The sequence below is a fragment of the Argopecten irradians genome, chromosome 2 (assembly GCF_041381155.1).
Source record: "Argopecten irradians isolate NY chromosome 2, Ai_NY, whole genome shotgun sequence".
Classification (NCBI taxonomy): Eukaryota; Metazoa; Mollusca; class Bivalvia; order Pectinida; family Pectinidae; genus Argopecten; species Argopecten irradians.
The window spans coordinates 60,943,331-60,960,349 of record NC_091135.1 but is presented as its reverse complement, the minus strand read 5'-3'; the positions used below and the strand labels follow the sequence as shown (position 1 = coordinate 60,960,349).

Sequence of the window (17,019 nt, the reverse complement as noted above, 5' to 3'; positions counted from 1 at the left end):
TCGCCCTCGAAGACACACGAGACCCTTCCAAACACCACCACCGTGGGTTATTTAGTTGGGCGCCAATTCTGTAACAGGAGAGGAGAAAATGTAGCGGCCAGACCGGGATTCGAACCCGGGACCCTCAGAATACTAGCCGAGTGCTCTACCGACTGAGCTACCTGGTCACCGATGATCGACCCAGTCCAATCCCGCTACATTGGTCATATAGAATATCATTATTGGTATTACATATCGATCGATATTGACCAAAATTCACAGTGAATTGGATATCCAAAATCTAGCAACTATCAGAAATATAAAAATTCTGACATTGTGCATTATATTTGCATTGTTCTTTCTCTATATGTCATTTGAAAATGATTTTGTAGTTTTTTATAAGAATACATTTACATGTAACCAGACACATATGTACAAATATATACATGAGCGTTTCTGAAGTATATGCTAACTTGTTATATGTTATGTTCGAACGGTATATTTTACTGTAAACCAAGAATTGAAAAGTGAAAACAAATATCACCACATTATACAACAATTACATGATGGTCCATCGCTAACTTACCTGTGAACTGATATTTTGACACCTGATGTGAGCTAATCAACAAAGCATGACAGGTCACTAAACACCTTTATTACCTTATCTGGTCAGCCCACAGCTCATTAGTCTTGGTTGACCACGCGTTTTAGTTACTGCAGTATACAGGTAACGCAGCACGACATTGGCTATTCGGTAGTATTCTAATTTTGATACCTCATATCTGCTGTTTGGATTAGAAATAGACATCTTCAGTCTCATTTTTTCCCGTTTGACCCGTGCATGATTTATTTTTCAATTAAAGACACCAATGAATGAACTTGAGCGAAATATTAACAAGTCTTCGGATGTACTGTATTATTTGAAAGCTGAATGTATTTAGTCAAAAAATAAAAGGATCAAAAATATCACTTTAGCTAAATTATGAATATTTGTAATATTACGGTTCTCAAAACTTGGTATATATTAAATCCGCCAAATCACAGTAGAATTAAATGACAAACAATTATGTACTTATATCCTGATAATTAAGTATTAAATGCGTATTAATTAAGTCACCTGATCGATTTCAGACAACGCAATTTTGGATAACATAATCAAGAACATATACGTCCTTGATATAATATTCATGTATACAACGTAAGTGTATAGTTAGGTATATTTTATTGTGGTGTAATTATGCAGTAATCGCACGGAGATGTTCATTTATCTATACGACAGATACATCATATATGCATGGTATAAATCCCTATTTTCAAGCATATATCAAACTCATATCTGTGATCGATGATAATATTAAATATGTATCGGACATGTAAACAGGTATTTGTGTCTTCAAAATCGATATTTTCAAGCAGATAGTTTGTTTTAGATTGCAGACTCCGAAAATCGCCACTCTAACTTATGCGAGTAGGGTCGATCCCGTTGTCCTTGTGACGTCACAGGTCAGGGGTCCCGAATCGGGGTCAATGGCTTCGGGCTTCAGGTGTGTTCTAAAGAAAAGTTGCATTATCTCTAATACCGAAATCGCTATGAAACACGTACTTTCTCCATTCTAAATTTTATCTAATGACGCATTTATCAAGCCTTATATACCAAACCATTCCGTGTACACTTTAAGCTCATCCAGTAATCTGTAACACTAGTACCATATATGATCCAATAAGAACTTAAAAATTGAAACAAATAAGGAAGTGCTTAATAGAACCAAATTTGGACTAGCTTGTCATACACTTTGCAAAAGAAATCAATAAAGAAACTTAAAGCATTCATATTTTCTGTTTGAAATCAATTTTAAAGTAATGAAATTTTGGTCTAAAAAGGGGGAGGGTTGCTTTTAGGGATGGGGTGCCTATTGGGTCGAATGTGGTACATGCATTTTCATTTTCGTTCTACAAAAAACATTTAATGTTAAATTGTACACCCTTTCAACATTAACAGAATTTTAGCATTATATTGTGTCCGTCTGTCTGTCAGTCTGTAGACAAACTTGTCGGGCCAACTCTTCCTATACAACAAATTTTGATGAAATTTTGTACACAGAACCCTGACATAAAGGGTAGTTAAGTAAAATCTAAAGGGTCTGCATTGTCCCCTAATAATGGAGTCAATTTGTGCAGTGCGGAGTATTAGTTGTTCACTCTGGCGACAGTTCTAGTTCATTCTGTTCAATGTTGGAAGCTGTTACCCACAATTTTACATCAAATTGTGTTTTTTCCAGATCAGCCATTGAAGAAGGAAAAGCAATTTTCTACAATATCAGAAATTTTGTCAGATTTCAACTGAGCACGTAAGTATTATAAAGGTTGCCTTCCTGATTGTTCTCAGTTTATACCTAAATCCTACTGAGTAGTTTTAAATGGATTAGGTAAGTATGATTGAACATGTCAAACAAATACTTCTAATTTGTTAGCCAACCATCATCAGATGATGTCCGTCCGTTAACATCATGGGACCGATCATGATTGGTCAACAAGATGGCCACCAGGCAGCCATCTTAGATTTTGATAGTTAAAGTTTGTTACTGCTATTTCTCAGAAAGTACTAAAGGATCTTTCTCAAATTTCATATGTAGATTCCCCTAGGGCCTTAGTTGTGTATTTTGGGACCGATCATTCAACAAGATGGCTGACCAGCCGCCATCTTGGATTTTGATAGTTGAAGGTTGCTATTTCTCAGATAATTAAAGTAATTAAGGTCTCATTCTCAAATTTCATATGTATAGGGTCCACATAGGCCAAAGATTTGCATAATACATTTTTGGAGCGATTTGTCAACAAGATGGCTGACAGACCGCCATCTTCGATTTTGATAGTTGAAGTATGAAAAGCAGAGAAAAGATCCCTCTTTCAATTGTCATACATATATCGTTCTTTGGTGGCCAAGCTCCCTCTAGGATCTCTTAATGTCCTATTAACAGTAAGCAGAGGGTCATTTTAGGATGTTTCAGGATTAGGATACGTAGGGGAAACAATAAAAAAACATTCCATTAGGCTACTGTAAAGGGAGCGAGTCTTTGCTGCTTACACATACAGGTCATAGTGTTAAATATGACCTCAGTCTTACACATACAGGTCATAGTGTTAAATATGACCTCAGTCTAACACATACAGGTCATAGTGTTAAATATGACCTCAGTCTAACAAATACAGGTCATAGTGTTAAATGTGACCTCAGTCGTACACATACAGGTCATAGTGTTAAATGTGACCTCAGTCGTACACATACAGGTCATAGTGTTAAATATGACCTCAGTCTTACACATACATTTCATAGTGTTAAATATGACCTCAGTCGTACACATACAGGTCATAGTGTTAAATATGACCTCAGTCGTACACATACAGGTCATAGTGTTAAATATGACCTCAGTCGTACACATACAGGTCATAGTGTTAAATATGACCTCAGTCGTACACATACAGGTCATAGTGTTAAATATGACCTCAGTCTTACACATACATTTCATAGTGTTAAATATGACCTCAGTCTTACACATACATTTCATAGTGTTAAATATGACCTCAGTCTTACAAATACAGGTCATAGTGTTAAATATGACCTCAGTCTTACAAATACAGGTCATAGTGTTAAATATGACCTCAGTCTTACAAATACAGGTCATAGTGTTAAATATGACCTCAGTCTTACACATACAGGTCATAGTGTTAAATATGACCTCAGTCTTACACATACAGGTCATAGTGTTAAATATGACCTCAGTCTTACACATACAGGTCATAGTGTTAAATATGACCTCAGTCTTACAAATACAGGTCATAGTGTTAAATATGACCTCAGTCTTACACATACAGGTCATAGTGTTAAATATGACCTCAGTCTTACACATACAGGTCATAGTGTTAAATATGACCTCAGTCTTACACATACAGGTCATAGTGTTAAATATGACCTCATTCGTACACATACAGGTCATAGTTTAAATATGACCTCAGTCTTACACATACAGGTCATAGTGTTAAATATGACCTCATTCGTACACATACAGGTCATAGTGTTAATTATGACCTCAGTCTTACACATATAGGTCATAGTGTTAAATATGACCTCATTCGTACACATACAGGTCATAGTGTTAAATATGACCTCAGTCTTACACATACAGGTCATAGTGTTAATATGATGGCAGTCTTACACATACAGGTCATAGTGTTAAATATGACCTCAGTCTCTCTGTAGATGTAGTTTGGCTCTTTTGTTATAGACAGTGGAGCCCTAGGTTTATTGCCATAGACTCAAGTTTGATCCTTGTCAGGTCACTCAACAGGGATTTGTATTTTACATGTTTTAGTTCTTTGATGCCCATCTAATTAATACACAGAAATTGATGTGAGAGTCTTGGATGTGGCTTATACATTGTGTTAAATCTCATTATTTACTCATTTAGTTGTTAGTTCACCTGGTCCAAAGGACCGAGGTGAGCTTATGGGATACCGAAGCGTCCGGCGTCCGGTGTCCGTCAACAATTGACTTCTTCTCCATAAAAGGGGTCTATTTGGCTATTTCCATATAAACGACTTCTTCTCTGAAACTAAGAATGAGATAGCACTCATAATGCAATGGTAGTATCCTTATAGGGTAGGGATTCAAAACTGTACAAATGATAGGGCTGACCCCTGGGGGCCTAAGGTGCAGGGTCAAAAGGGGTCAATTTGGCTATTTCCATATAATTAACTTCTTATCTGAAACCAAGCATGGGATAGCACTGATAATGCAATGGTAGCATCCTTATAGGGTGGGGATTCAAAATTGTACAAATGATGGGGCTGACCCCCCAGGGGCCTGAGGGGCGGGGCCAAAAGGGGTCAATTTGGTTATTTTCATATAAACAACCTCTTCTCTGAAACCAAGCATGGGATAGCACCAATAATGCAATGGTAGCATCCTTATAGGGTGGGGATTCAAAATTGTACAAATGATGGGGCTGACCCCCAGGGGGCCTGAGGGGTGTGGTCAAAAGGATTCAATTGGCTTTTTCCAACTTCTTTTCTGGAACTAAGCATGAGATAGCACTCATAATGCAATGGTAGCAACGTCATATAGTGGGGATTCGAAATTGTACTAATGATAGGGCTGACCCCCTTGCGGCCTGAGGGGCTTGGTCAAAAGGGGTCAATTTGACTATTTCCATAGAAACGACTTCTTCTCTGAAACCAAGCATGGGATAGCACCCATAATGCAATGGTAGCATGAGGGGCAGGGACAAAAGGGGTCAATTTGGTTATTTACATATAAACGACTTCTTCTCTGCAACTAAGCATGGGATAGCACCCATAATGCAATGGTAGCATCCTTATAGGGTGGGGATTAAAAATTGTGCAAATGATAGGGCTGACCCCCTGGGGGCCTGAGGGGCGGGGTCAAAAGTGGTCAATTTGACTATTTCCATATAAATGACTTCTTTTCTGCAACTAAACATGGGATAGCACCAATAATGCAACGGTAACATCCTTATAGGGTTGGGATTCAAAATTTTGCAAATGATGGGGCTGACCCCCCGGGGGCCTGAAGGGTGGGGTCAAAAGGGGTCAATTTAGCTATTTCCATATAAACGACTTCTTCTCTGCAACTAAGCATGGAAGAGCACTCATAATGCAATGGTAGCATCCTTATAGGGTTGGGATTTGCAATTGTACAAATGATAGGGCTGACCCCCGGGGCCTTAGACGGCAATAGATGCGGGATCAAAAAGGTCAATTAGGCTACTATTTTTCATATAAATTACTTCCTCTCTGAACCTATGTATTGGATAGCATATTTGTACAGTATCAATAGCATCATTATATGGTTGTGATTCAAAATTAAACTTTTGGAGTCAATTTTGCTAATTTTTCTAATTGTCAGAGTTTTTGTGATAAATACTAAAAAAAACCAGGTGAGCGATGTTTATGGATTATGAAATCGGGGACCTGGATTTGATTCATGGTTGGGACATTCAATAGGAATGTGTATTTTTCCTTTCTTTCTACAGAACAAATACTCATTGTACAGTAACTTAGAAGATTTTATTGTACAGATGTATAGTGTCTCAGTTCATTATCAGATAAGATTATGTAATGTTTACAATAACTATGTTTTACAGGAGTATAGCAGCCCTAACCTTAATAGCACTGTCTACACTGATGCAGCTCCCCAACCCACTGAATGCCATGCAGATCCTCTGGATTAATATCATCATGGATGGCCCTCCAGCACAAAGGTGGACATTCTTATCTCGCTTAGATTTAAAGATTGAATTTTAATGTTTTATATTTAAAGGGACAATTCAGTCTAAGAGTACATTAAAATTTGCATATATATTGGAAATAAACCAGTTTTAATGGATATTAGACTAGTTGGTTTTACTGTGATATGCCAGAAAAGCCCACTGTAGTGAAATATATGTGAAATATTCAAACTCCCTTGCTGTCCGCCATTACACATTGTGGTCAGACGTTTTGTATGCTGAACCTTGGTCCTTACCAGTGTAGTTAAGAGTTTAGCTCACCTGTCCCGAAGGGTCATGGCGTGGCGTCCATCCGTCCGTCATCCGTCACCATTTCCTTTAATTCGCTATTAGTCAATGAGTTCTGCATGGAATGTAACCAAATTTGGCCAGAAACATCCTTGGGAGAAGGGGAACAAAGTTTATATAAATTTTGGCTCTAACCCATCGGAGGCAAAAGGGGCAGCGCCCAATAGGGAAAATAGAGGTAAATCCTTTATATTGCTACAAGTCATAGAGTTCTGCATGGAATGTAACCAAATTTGGCCAGAAACATCCTTGGGAGAAGGGGAACAAAGTTTGTATAAATTTTGGCTCTAACCCATCGGGGGCAGGAGGGGCAGGGCCCAATAGGGGAAATAGAGGTAAATCCTTTAAATTGCTACTTGTCATAGAATACTGAATGGCATGTAACCAAATTTGGCCAGAAACATCCTTTTGGGAAGGGGAACATGGTTTGTATAAATTTTGGCTCTGACCCCCGGGGCAGGAGGGACGAGGCCCAATAGGGGAAACAGAGGTAAATCCTTTAAACCACTACTAGTCATAGAGTTCTGCATGGATTGTAATCAAATTTGGCCAGAAATATCCCCTTGGGAAGGGGAACAGAGTTTGTATAAATTTTGGCTCTGACCCCCTGGAGCAGAAAGAGTAGGGCCCAATAGGGAATTTAGAGGTAAATCTTTAAATTCCTTCAGAAAAGAAATAATGATCCTGTATTCAGAACATTACTTGGCATCACAAACCAGGTGAGCGATACAGGCCCTCTGGGCCTTTTGTTTTTCAAAATTCTTCTTAAACATGAAAAAAATAAGACAGATACAGATATTGGGATCAATATCATCATTGAGGGCCCTCCAGCACAAAGGTGGACATTCATATATACATGTATCTAGGTCTAAAGATTTAATTTTAATGTTTTATATTAAGCAACAAAATAAATGGAAACTCTAGCTAATTAACAATGTTTCTAGCATGGGTAAATGACTAATCTTTTATTGAACTTTAGTTAGTAAGAAATAACTACAGATACAATAAACAAAATTTAAATTAAGTCCTTGCCTAATGCTTTGTTTTAGTTTGGGTGTCGAGGCAGTGGACCATGATGTGATACGTCAGCCCCCTCGTAAGGTCAAGGACCCCATCATTACCCGAAGTCTCATATGCAGTGTCCTCATGTCGGCAGCCATTATTGTACTGGGCACCTTATGGGTGTTCTGGAGAGAAGTAAGTCATATTGTACTGGGCACCTTATGGGTGTGCTGGAGAGAAGTAAGTCAAATTGTACTGGGCACCTTGTGGGTGTTCTGGAGAGAAGTAAGTCATATTGTACTGGGCACCTTGTGGGTGTTCTGGAGAGAAGTAAGTCATATTGTACTGGGCACCTTGTGGATGTTCTGGAGAGAAGTAAGTCATATTGTACTGGGTACCTTGTGGGTGTTCTGGAGAGAAGTAAGTCATATTGTACTGGGCAGCTTGTGGGTGTTCTGGAGAGAAGTAAGTCATATTGTACTGGGCACCTTGTGGGTGTTCTGGAGAGAAGAAAGTCATAATGTACTGGCCACCTTGTGGGTGTTCTGGAGAGAAGTAAGTCATATTGTACTGGGCACCTTGAGGATGTTCTGGAGAGAAGTAAGTCATATTGTACTGGGTACCTTGTGGGTGTTCTGGAGAGAAGTAAGTCATATTGTACTGGGCACCTTGTGGGTGTTCTGGAGAGAAGTAAGTCATATTGTACTGGGCACCTTGTGGGTGTTCTGGAGAGAAGAAAGTCATATTGTACTGGGCACCTTGTGGGTGTTCTGGAGAGAAGTAAGTCATATTGTACTGGGCACCTTGTGGATGTTCTGGAGAGAAGTAAGTCATATTGTACTGGGTACCTTGTGGGTGTTCTGGAGAGAAGTAAGTCATATTGTACTGGGCAGCTTGTGGGTGTTCTGGAGAGAAGTAAGTCATATTGTACTGGGCACCTTGTGGATGTTCTGGAGAGAAGTAAGTCATATTGTACTGGGCACCTTGTGGGTGTTCTGGAGAGAAGTAAGTCATATTGTACTGGGTACCTTGTGGCTGTTCTGGAGAGAAGTAAGTCATATTGTACTGGGTACCTAGTGGCTGTTCTGGAGAGAAGTAAGTCATATTGTACTGGGCACCTTGTGGGTGTTCTGGAGAGAAGTAAGTCATATTGTACTGGGTACCTTGTGGCTGTTCTGGAGAGAAGTAAATCATATTGTACTGGGCACCTTGTGGATGTTCTGGAGAGAAGTAAGTCATATTGTACTGGGCACCTTGTGGGTGTTCTGGAGAGAAGTAAGTCATATTGTACTGGGTACCTTGTGGATGTTCTGGAGAGAAGTAAGTCATATTGTACTGGGTACCTTGTAGATGTTCTGGAGAGAAGTAAATCATATTTTACTGGGCACCTTGTGGGTGTTCTGGAGAGAAGTAAGTCATATTGTACTGGGCACCTTGTGGATGTTCTGGAGAGAAGTAAGTCATATTGTACTGGGCACCTTATGGGTGTTCTGGAGAGAAGTAAGTCATATTGTACTGGGTACCTTGTGGATGTTCTGGAGAGAAGTAAGTCATATTGTACTGGGTACCTTGTGGGTGTTCTGGAGAGAAGTAAGTCATATTGTACTGGGCACCTTGTAGATGTTCTGGAGAGAAGTAAGTCATATTGTACTGGGTACCTTGTGGGTGTTCTGGAGAGAAGTAAATCATATTGTACTGGGCACCTTGTGGGTGTTCTGGAGAGAAGTAAGTCATATTGTACTGTGCACCTTGTGGATGTTCTGGAGAGAAGTAAGTCATATTGTACTGGGCAGCTTGTGGGTGTTCTGGGGAGAAGTAAGTCATATTGTACTGGGCACCTTATGGGTGTTCTGGAAAGAAGTAAGTCATATTGTACTGGGCACCTTGTGGATGTTCTTGAGAGAAGTAAGTCATATTGTACTGGGTACCTTGTGGGTGTTCTGGAGAGAAGTAAGTCATATTGTACTGGGTACCTTGTGGGTGTTCTGGAGAGAAGTAAGTCATATTGTACTGGGCACCTTGTGGGTGTTCTGGAGAGAAGTAAGTCATATTGTACTGGGCACCTTGTGGGTGTTATGGAGAGAAGTAAGTCATATTGTACTGGGCACCTTGTGGGTGTTCTGGAGAGAAGTAAGTCATATTGTACTGGGTACCTTGTGGGTGTTATGGAGAGAAGTAAGTCATATTGTACTGGGTACCTTGTGGATGTTCTTGAGAGAAGTAAGTCATTGTTCTGGAGAGAAGTAAGTCATATTATACTGGGCACCTTGTGGATGTTCTGGAGAGAAGTAAGTCATATTGTACTGGGTACCTTGTGGATGTTCTGGAGAGAAGTAAGTCATATTGTACTGGGTACCTTGTGGGTGTTCTTGAGAGAAGTAAGTCATATTGTACTGGGTACCTTGTGGATGTTCTGGAGAGAAGTAAGTCATATTATACTGGGCACCTTGTGGATGTTCTGGAGAGAACTAAGTCATATTGTACTGGGTACCTTGTGGGTGTTCTGGAGAGAAGTAAGTCATATTGTACTGGGCACCTTATGGGTGTTCTTGAGAGAAGTAAGTCATATTGTACTGGGTACCTTGTGGATGTTCTGGAGAGAAGTAAGTCATATTGTACTGGGTACCTTGTGGATGTTCTGGAGAGAACTAAGTCATATTGTACTGGGTACCTTGTGGGTGTTCTGGAGAGAAGTAAGTCATATTGTACTGGGCACCTTATGGGTGTTCTTGAGAGAAGTAAGTCATATTGTACTGGGTACCTTGTGGATGTTCTGGAGAGAAGTAAGTCATATTGTACTGGGTACCTTGTGGATGTTCTGGAGAGAACTAAGTCATATTGTACTGGGTACCTTGTGGGTGTTCTGGAGAGAAGTAAGTCATATTGTACTGGGCAGCTTGTGGGTGTTCTGGAGAGAAGTTAGTCATATTGTACTGGGTACCTTGTGGATGTTCTGGAGAGAAGTAAGTCATATTGTACTGGGCACCTTGTGGGTGTTCTGGAGAGAAGTTAGTCATATTGTACTGGGTACCTTGTGGATGTAACTCTAGTTCAACAAGGAAATGTTGAAGCAGATGAAATAATTCATCATCATCTGAACACTTGTAACTAAGGACGTTCAATTCCATTTATCACTGATTTTAGCATACATGTTAAATCATGTGACGATGTTAACCGTTTGATGATAGCTAATATTTGCTATCTTTCATTGGAAAAACTGTCCAAATTAATAAATAGAAGCTCATATAGAGAGATTAGATAACAATGAATGTAATTATGTTACAGATGAGTGATAACAAGATCACGCCGAGGGATACAACAATGACCTTCACTTGCTTTGTTTTCTTTGACATGTTTAATGCTCTCAGCTGTAGATCTCAGGTGAGTTGGATGACCTCTGCAACGTCATGTAGGCTTTAAAGTGGAGTCATGTGGATGTTATGTGTTGTTATTTGTACATCAGTGTTAAGTATTATCTACATAACCCAGTGGTATCTTATCTACAGCCCAAAGGTATCTTATCTACATAGCCCAGTGGTATCTTATCTACAGCCCAAAGGTATCTTATCTACATAGCCCAGTGGTATCTTATCTACAGCCCAGTGGTATCTTATCTACAGCCCAAAGGTATCTTATCTACATAGCCAAGTGGTATCTTATCTACAGCCCAAAGGTATCTTATCTACATAGCCCAGTGGTATCTTATCTACAGCCCAGTGGTATCTTATCTACATAGCCAAGTGGTATCTTATCTAAATAGCCCAATGGTATCTTATCTACAGCTCAGTGGTATCTTATCTACAGCCCAGTGGTATCTTATCTACATAGCCCAGTGGTATCTTATCTACATAGCCCAGTGGTATCTTATCTACAGCCCAGTGGTATAATATCTACATAGTCCAGTGGTATATTATCTACATAGTCCAGTGATATCTTATCTACATAGCCCAGTGGTATCTTATCTTCATCGCCCAGTGGTATCTTATCTACATAGCCCAGTGGTATCTTATCTACATAGCCCAGTGGTATCTTATCTACAGCCCAGTAGTATCTTGTCTACAGCCCAGTGGTATCTTATCTACATAGCCTAGTGGTATCTTATCTAAATAGCCCAATGGTATCTTATCTACATAGCTCAGTGGTATCTTATCTACAGCCCAGTGGTATCTTATCTACAGCCAAGTGGTATCTTATCTACAGCCAAGTGGTATCTTATCTACAGCCCAGTGGTATCTTATCTACATAGCCAAGTGGTATCTTATCTACATAGCCCAGTGGTATCTTATCTACAGCCCAGTGGTATCTTATCTACATAGCCCAGTGGTATCTTATCTACATAGCCCAGTGGTATCTTATCTACATAGCCCAGTGGTATCTTATCTACAGCCCAGTGGTATCTTATCTACATAGCCCAGTGGTATCTTATCTACATAGCCCAGTGGTATCTTATCTACATAGCCCAGTGGTATCTTATCTACATAGCCCAGTGGTATCTTATCTACATAGCCCAGTGGTATCTTATCTACATAGCCCAGTGGTATCTTATCTACAGCCCAGTGGTATAATATCTACATAGTCCAGTGGTATCTTATCTACATAGCCAAGTGGCATCTTATCTACATAGCCCAGTGGTATCTTATCTACATAGCCCAGTGGTATCTTATCTACATAGCCCAGTGGTATCTTATCTACATAGCCCAGTGGTATCTTATCTACATAGCCCAGTGGTATCTTATCTACATAGCCCAGTGGTATCTTATCTACATAGCCCAGTGGTATCTTATCTACATAGCCCAGTGGTATCTTATCTACATAGCCCAGTGGTATATTATCTACATAGTCCAGTGATATCTTATCTACATAGCCCAGTGGTATCTTATCTACATAGCCCAGTTGTATCTTATCTACATAGCCCAGTGGTATCTTATCTACATAGCCCAGTAGTATCTTATCTACAGCCCAGTGGTATCTTATCTACATAGCCTAGTGGTATCTTATCTACAGCAGTTAGCCCATGGTATCTTATCTACATAGCTATCTAAATAGCCCAATGGTATCTTATCTACATAGCTCAGTGGTATCTTATCTACAGCCAAGTGGTATCTTATCTACAGCCCAGTGGTATCTTATCTACAGCCAAGTGGTATCTTATCTACAGCCCAGTGGTATCTTATCTACAGCCCAGTGGTATCTTATCTACAGCCCAGTGGTATCTTGTCTACAGCCCAGTGGTATCTTATCTACATAGCCCAGTAGTATCTTGTCTACAGTCCAGTGGTATCTTATCTACAGCCCAGTAGTATCTTGTCTACATAGCCCAGTAATATCTTATCTACAGCCCAGTAGTATCTTATCTACAGCCCAGTTGTATCTGATCTACATAGCCCAGTGGTATCTTATCTACATAGCCCAATAGTATCTTATCTACATAGCCCAGTAGTATCTTATCTACAGCCCAGTGGTATCTTATCTACATAGCCCAGTGGTATCTTATCTACATAGCCCAGTGGTATCTTATCTACATAGCCTAGTGGTATCTTATCTGCATAGCCCAGTGGTATCCTATCTACAGCTCAGTGGTATATTATCTACATAACGCAGTGGTATCTTGTCTACATAGCCAAGTTGTATCTTATCTACATAGCCCAGTGGTATCTTATCTACAGCCAAGTGGTATCATATCTACAGCCCAGTTGTATCTTATCTACAGCCCAGTGGTACCTTATCTACAGCCCAGTAGTATCTTGTCTACATAGCCCAGTAGTATATTGTCTACAGCCCAGTGGTATCTTGTCTACAGCCCAGTGGTATCTTATCTACAGCCCAGTAGTATCTTGTCTACATAGCCCAGTAGTATCTTATCTACAGCCCAGTAGTATCTTATCTACAGCCCAGTGGTATCTTATCTACATAGCCCAATGGTATCTTATCTACAGCCTAGTTGTATCTGATCTACATAGCCCAGTGGTATCTTATCTACATAGCCCAATAGTATCTTGTCTACATAGCCCAGTGGTATCTTATCTACAGCCCAGTGGTATCTTATCTAAATAGCCCAGTGGTATCTTATCTACATAGCCCAGTGGTATCTTATCTACATAGCCTAGTGGTATCTTATCTACATAGCCCAGTGGTATCTTATCTACAGCCCAGTGGTATATTATCTACATAGCCCAGTGGTATCTTGTCTGCATAGCCCAGTGGTATCTTATCTACATAGCCCAGTTGAATCTTATCTACATAGCCTAGTGGTATCTTATCTACATAGCCCATGGTATCTTATCTACAGCCCAGTGGTATATTATCTACAGCCCAGTGGTATCTTGTCTACATAGCCCAGTGGTATCTTATCTACAGCCCAGTGGTATCTTATCTAAAGCCCAGTGGTATCTTATCTACAGCCCAGTGGTATCTTTTCTACATAGCCGAGTGGTATTTTATCTACATAGCCCAGTAGTATCTTATCTACAGCCCAGTGGTATCTTATCTACAGCCCAGTAGTATCTTGTCTACATAGCCCAGTAGTATCTTATCTACATAGCCCAGTAGTATCTTATCTACAGCCCAGTGGTATCTTATCTACAGCCCAGTGGTATCTTATCTACAACCCAGTAGTATCTTGTCTACATAGCCCAGTAGTATCTTATCTACAGCCCAGTAGTATCTTATCTACAGCCCAGTAGTATCTTATCTACAGCCCAGTGGTACCTTATCTACAGCCCAGTGGTATCTTATCTACAGCCCAGTAGTATCTTGTCTACATAGCCTAGTAGTAGCTTATCTACAGCCCAGTAGTATCTTATCTACAGCCCAGTGGTACCTTATCTACAGCCCAGTAGTATCTTGTCTACATAGCCCAGTGGTATCTTATCTACAGCCCAGTTGTATCTTATCTACAGCCCAGTAGTATCTTGTGTACATAGCCAAGTGGTATCTTATCTACAGCCCAGTGGTATCTTATCTACAACCCAGTAGTATCTTGTCTACATAGCCCAGTAGTATCTTGTCTACAGCCCAGTAGTATCTTATCTACAGCCCAGTAGTATCTTATCTACAGCCCAGTGGTACCTTATCTACAGCCCAGTAGTATTTTGTCTACATAGCCCAGTGGTATCTTATCTACAGCCCAGTGGTATCTTATCTACATAGCTCAGTGGTATCTTATCTACAGCCCAGTGGTATCTTATCTACAGCCCAGTAGTATCTTGTCTACATAGCCCAGTAGTATCTTATCTACAGCCCAGTAGTATCTTATCTACAGCCCAGTAGTATCTTGTCTACATAGCCTAGTAGTATCTTATCTACAGCCCAGTGGTATCTTATCTTCAGCCCAGTGGTATCTTATCTACAGCCCAGTAGTATCTTATCTACAGCCTAGTGGTACCTTATCTACAGCCCAGTAGTATTTTGTCTACATAGCCCAGTGGTATCTTATCTACACAGCCCAGTTGTATCTTATCTACAGCCCAGTAGTATCTTGTGTACATAGCCAAGTGGTATCTTATCTACAGCCCAGTGGTATCTTATCTACAACCCAGTAGTATCTTGTCTACATAGCCCAGTAGTATCTTGTCTACAGCCCAGTAGTATCTTGTCTACAGCCCAGTAGTATCTTATCTACAGCCCAGTGGTACCTTATCTACAGCCCAGTAGTATCTTGTCTACATAGCCCAGTGGTATCTTATCTACAGCCCAGTGGTATCTTATCTACATAGCTCAGTGGTATCTTATCTACAGCCCAGTGGTATCTTATCTACAGTCCAGTAGTATCTTGTCTACATAGCCCAGTAGTATCTTATCTACAGCCCAGTAGTATCTTATCTACAGCCCAGTAGTATCTTGTCTACATAGCCTAGTAGTATCTTATCTACAGCCCAGTGGTATCTTATCTACAGCCTAGTGGTATCTTATCTACAGCCCAGTAGTATCTTATCTACAGCCCAGTAGTATATTATCTACAGCCCAGTAGTATCTTATCTACAGCCCAGTGGTATCTTATCTACAGCCCAGTGGTATCTTGTCTACATAGCCGAGTGGTATTTTATCTACATAGCCCAGTAGTATCTTATCTACAGCCCAGTGGTATCTTATCTACAGCCCAGTGGTATCTTATCTACAGCCAGTAGTATCTTGTCTACATAGCCCAGTAGTATCTTATCTACAGCCCAGTAGTATCTTATCTACAGCCCAGTGGTATCTTATCTACAGCCCAGTAGTATCTTGTCTACATAGCCTAGTAGTAGCTTATCTACAGCCCAGTAGTATCTTGTCTACATAGCCCAGTAGTATCTTATCTACAGCCCAGTAGTATCTTATCTACAGCCCAGTGGTATCTTATCTACAGCCCAGTAGTATCTTGTCTACATAGCCTAGTAGTAGCTTATCTACAGCCCAGTGGTACCTTATCTACAGCCCAGTAGTATCTTGTCTACATAGCCCAGTGGTATCTTATCTACAGCCCAGTAGTATCTTGTGTACATAGCCAAGTGGTATCTAATCTACAGCCCAGTGGTATCTTATCTACATAGCCCAGTGGTATCTTATCTACATATCCCAGTGGTATCTTATCTACATAGCCCAGTGGTATCTTATCTACATAGCCCAGTGGTATCTTATCTACATATCCAAGTGGTATCTTATCTACATAGCCCAGTGGTATCTTATCTACATAGCCCAGTGGTATCTTATCTACATAGCCCAGTGGTATCTATAGATGTTATTATTATCCCCACTTTGACAGACAATACTATTACTATTAATTTGACATACATGTTACTACCATAGGAAGGGAGGTTTAAGGATCTAGATAAATGATATCATATGAAACTTTCTCATTTATAAATAAGGTTCGGTATCAAAATTGTGATTTTTTTACATGATACTAGCTTTCTCTTGTGTTTCGTTTCAGGAGAAGTCAATATTTCAGATAGGAATTTTCTCTAACAAAGTATTTCTAACGGCCGTGGTTGGATCTATTATTGGTCAACTCCTAGTCATCTATTTTCCTCCTCTACAGTCAATATTCCAGACGGAGGCCCTTCACTTCCAAGGTAGGCGTCCTGTGTATCACACATTATGTAAAATCACTAACCAGACAATTAAGATAATTTTCTTCGTACATAACTTCCAACTCCATATTTTCTTAGTAAATAACTTCCCACCACTATCAAAAGGCTATTGTTTGTTAAATAAGAAATTTTTTGTCTAGTTTGAAAACTTTCGTTCGTTTATTGATGTTTATTGGCACTTACATTGGTTTCTCTGTTTCTGTTACAGATTTTGTTTTTCTTATATTCCTCACGTCAAGTGTATTTATAGCAAATGAAATAAAGAAGGCAATATACCGAGTGAGAGAACGCAGACTGAAGCTACAGATGTCCAGTATGTACTATCCAGACCACATGGTGTGACACCTGTACAGTGATATCTGTCATCTAATGTATCC

The 17,019-nt window shown here is 39.9% G+C and overlaps 1 protein-coding gene across 1 annotated transcript in view; it reads left to right on the top strand.

The window, feature by feature from the left end:
- The window catches only part of LOC138316145 (calcium-transporting ATPase type 2C member 1-like), a 73,905-nt gene extending 56,886 nt beyond the window's left edge, over positions 1-17,019 (top strand). Inside the window, exons 18-23 of the mRNA XM_069257669.1 lie at positions 2,259-2,327; positions 6,141-6,257; positions 7,622-7,769; positions 10,860-10,955; positions 16,483-16,624; positions 16,851-17,019. Of these exons, the coding sequence (XP_069113770.1) occupies positions 2,259-2,327; positions 6,141-6,257; positions 7,622-7,769; positions 10,860-10,955; positions 16,483-16,624; positions 16,851-16,984 (706 nt within the window). The 3' untranslated portion in view covers positions 16,985-17,019. The remainder of the gene's footprint in view (positions 1-2,258; positions 2,328-6,140; positions 6,258-7,621; positions 7,770-10,859; positions 10,956-16,482; positions 16,625-16,850) is intronic.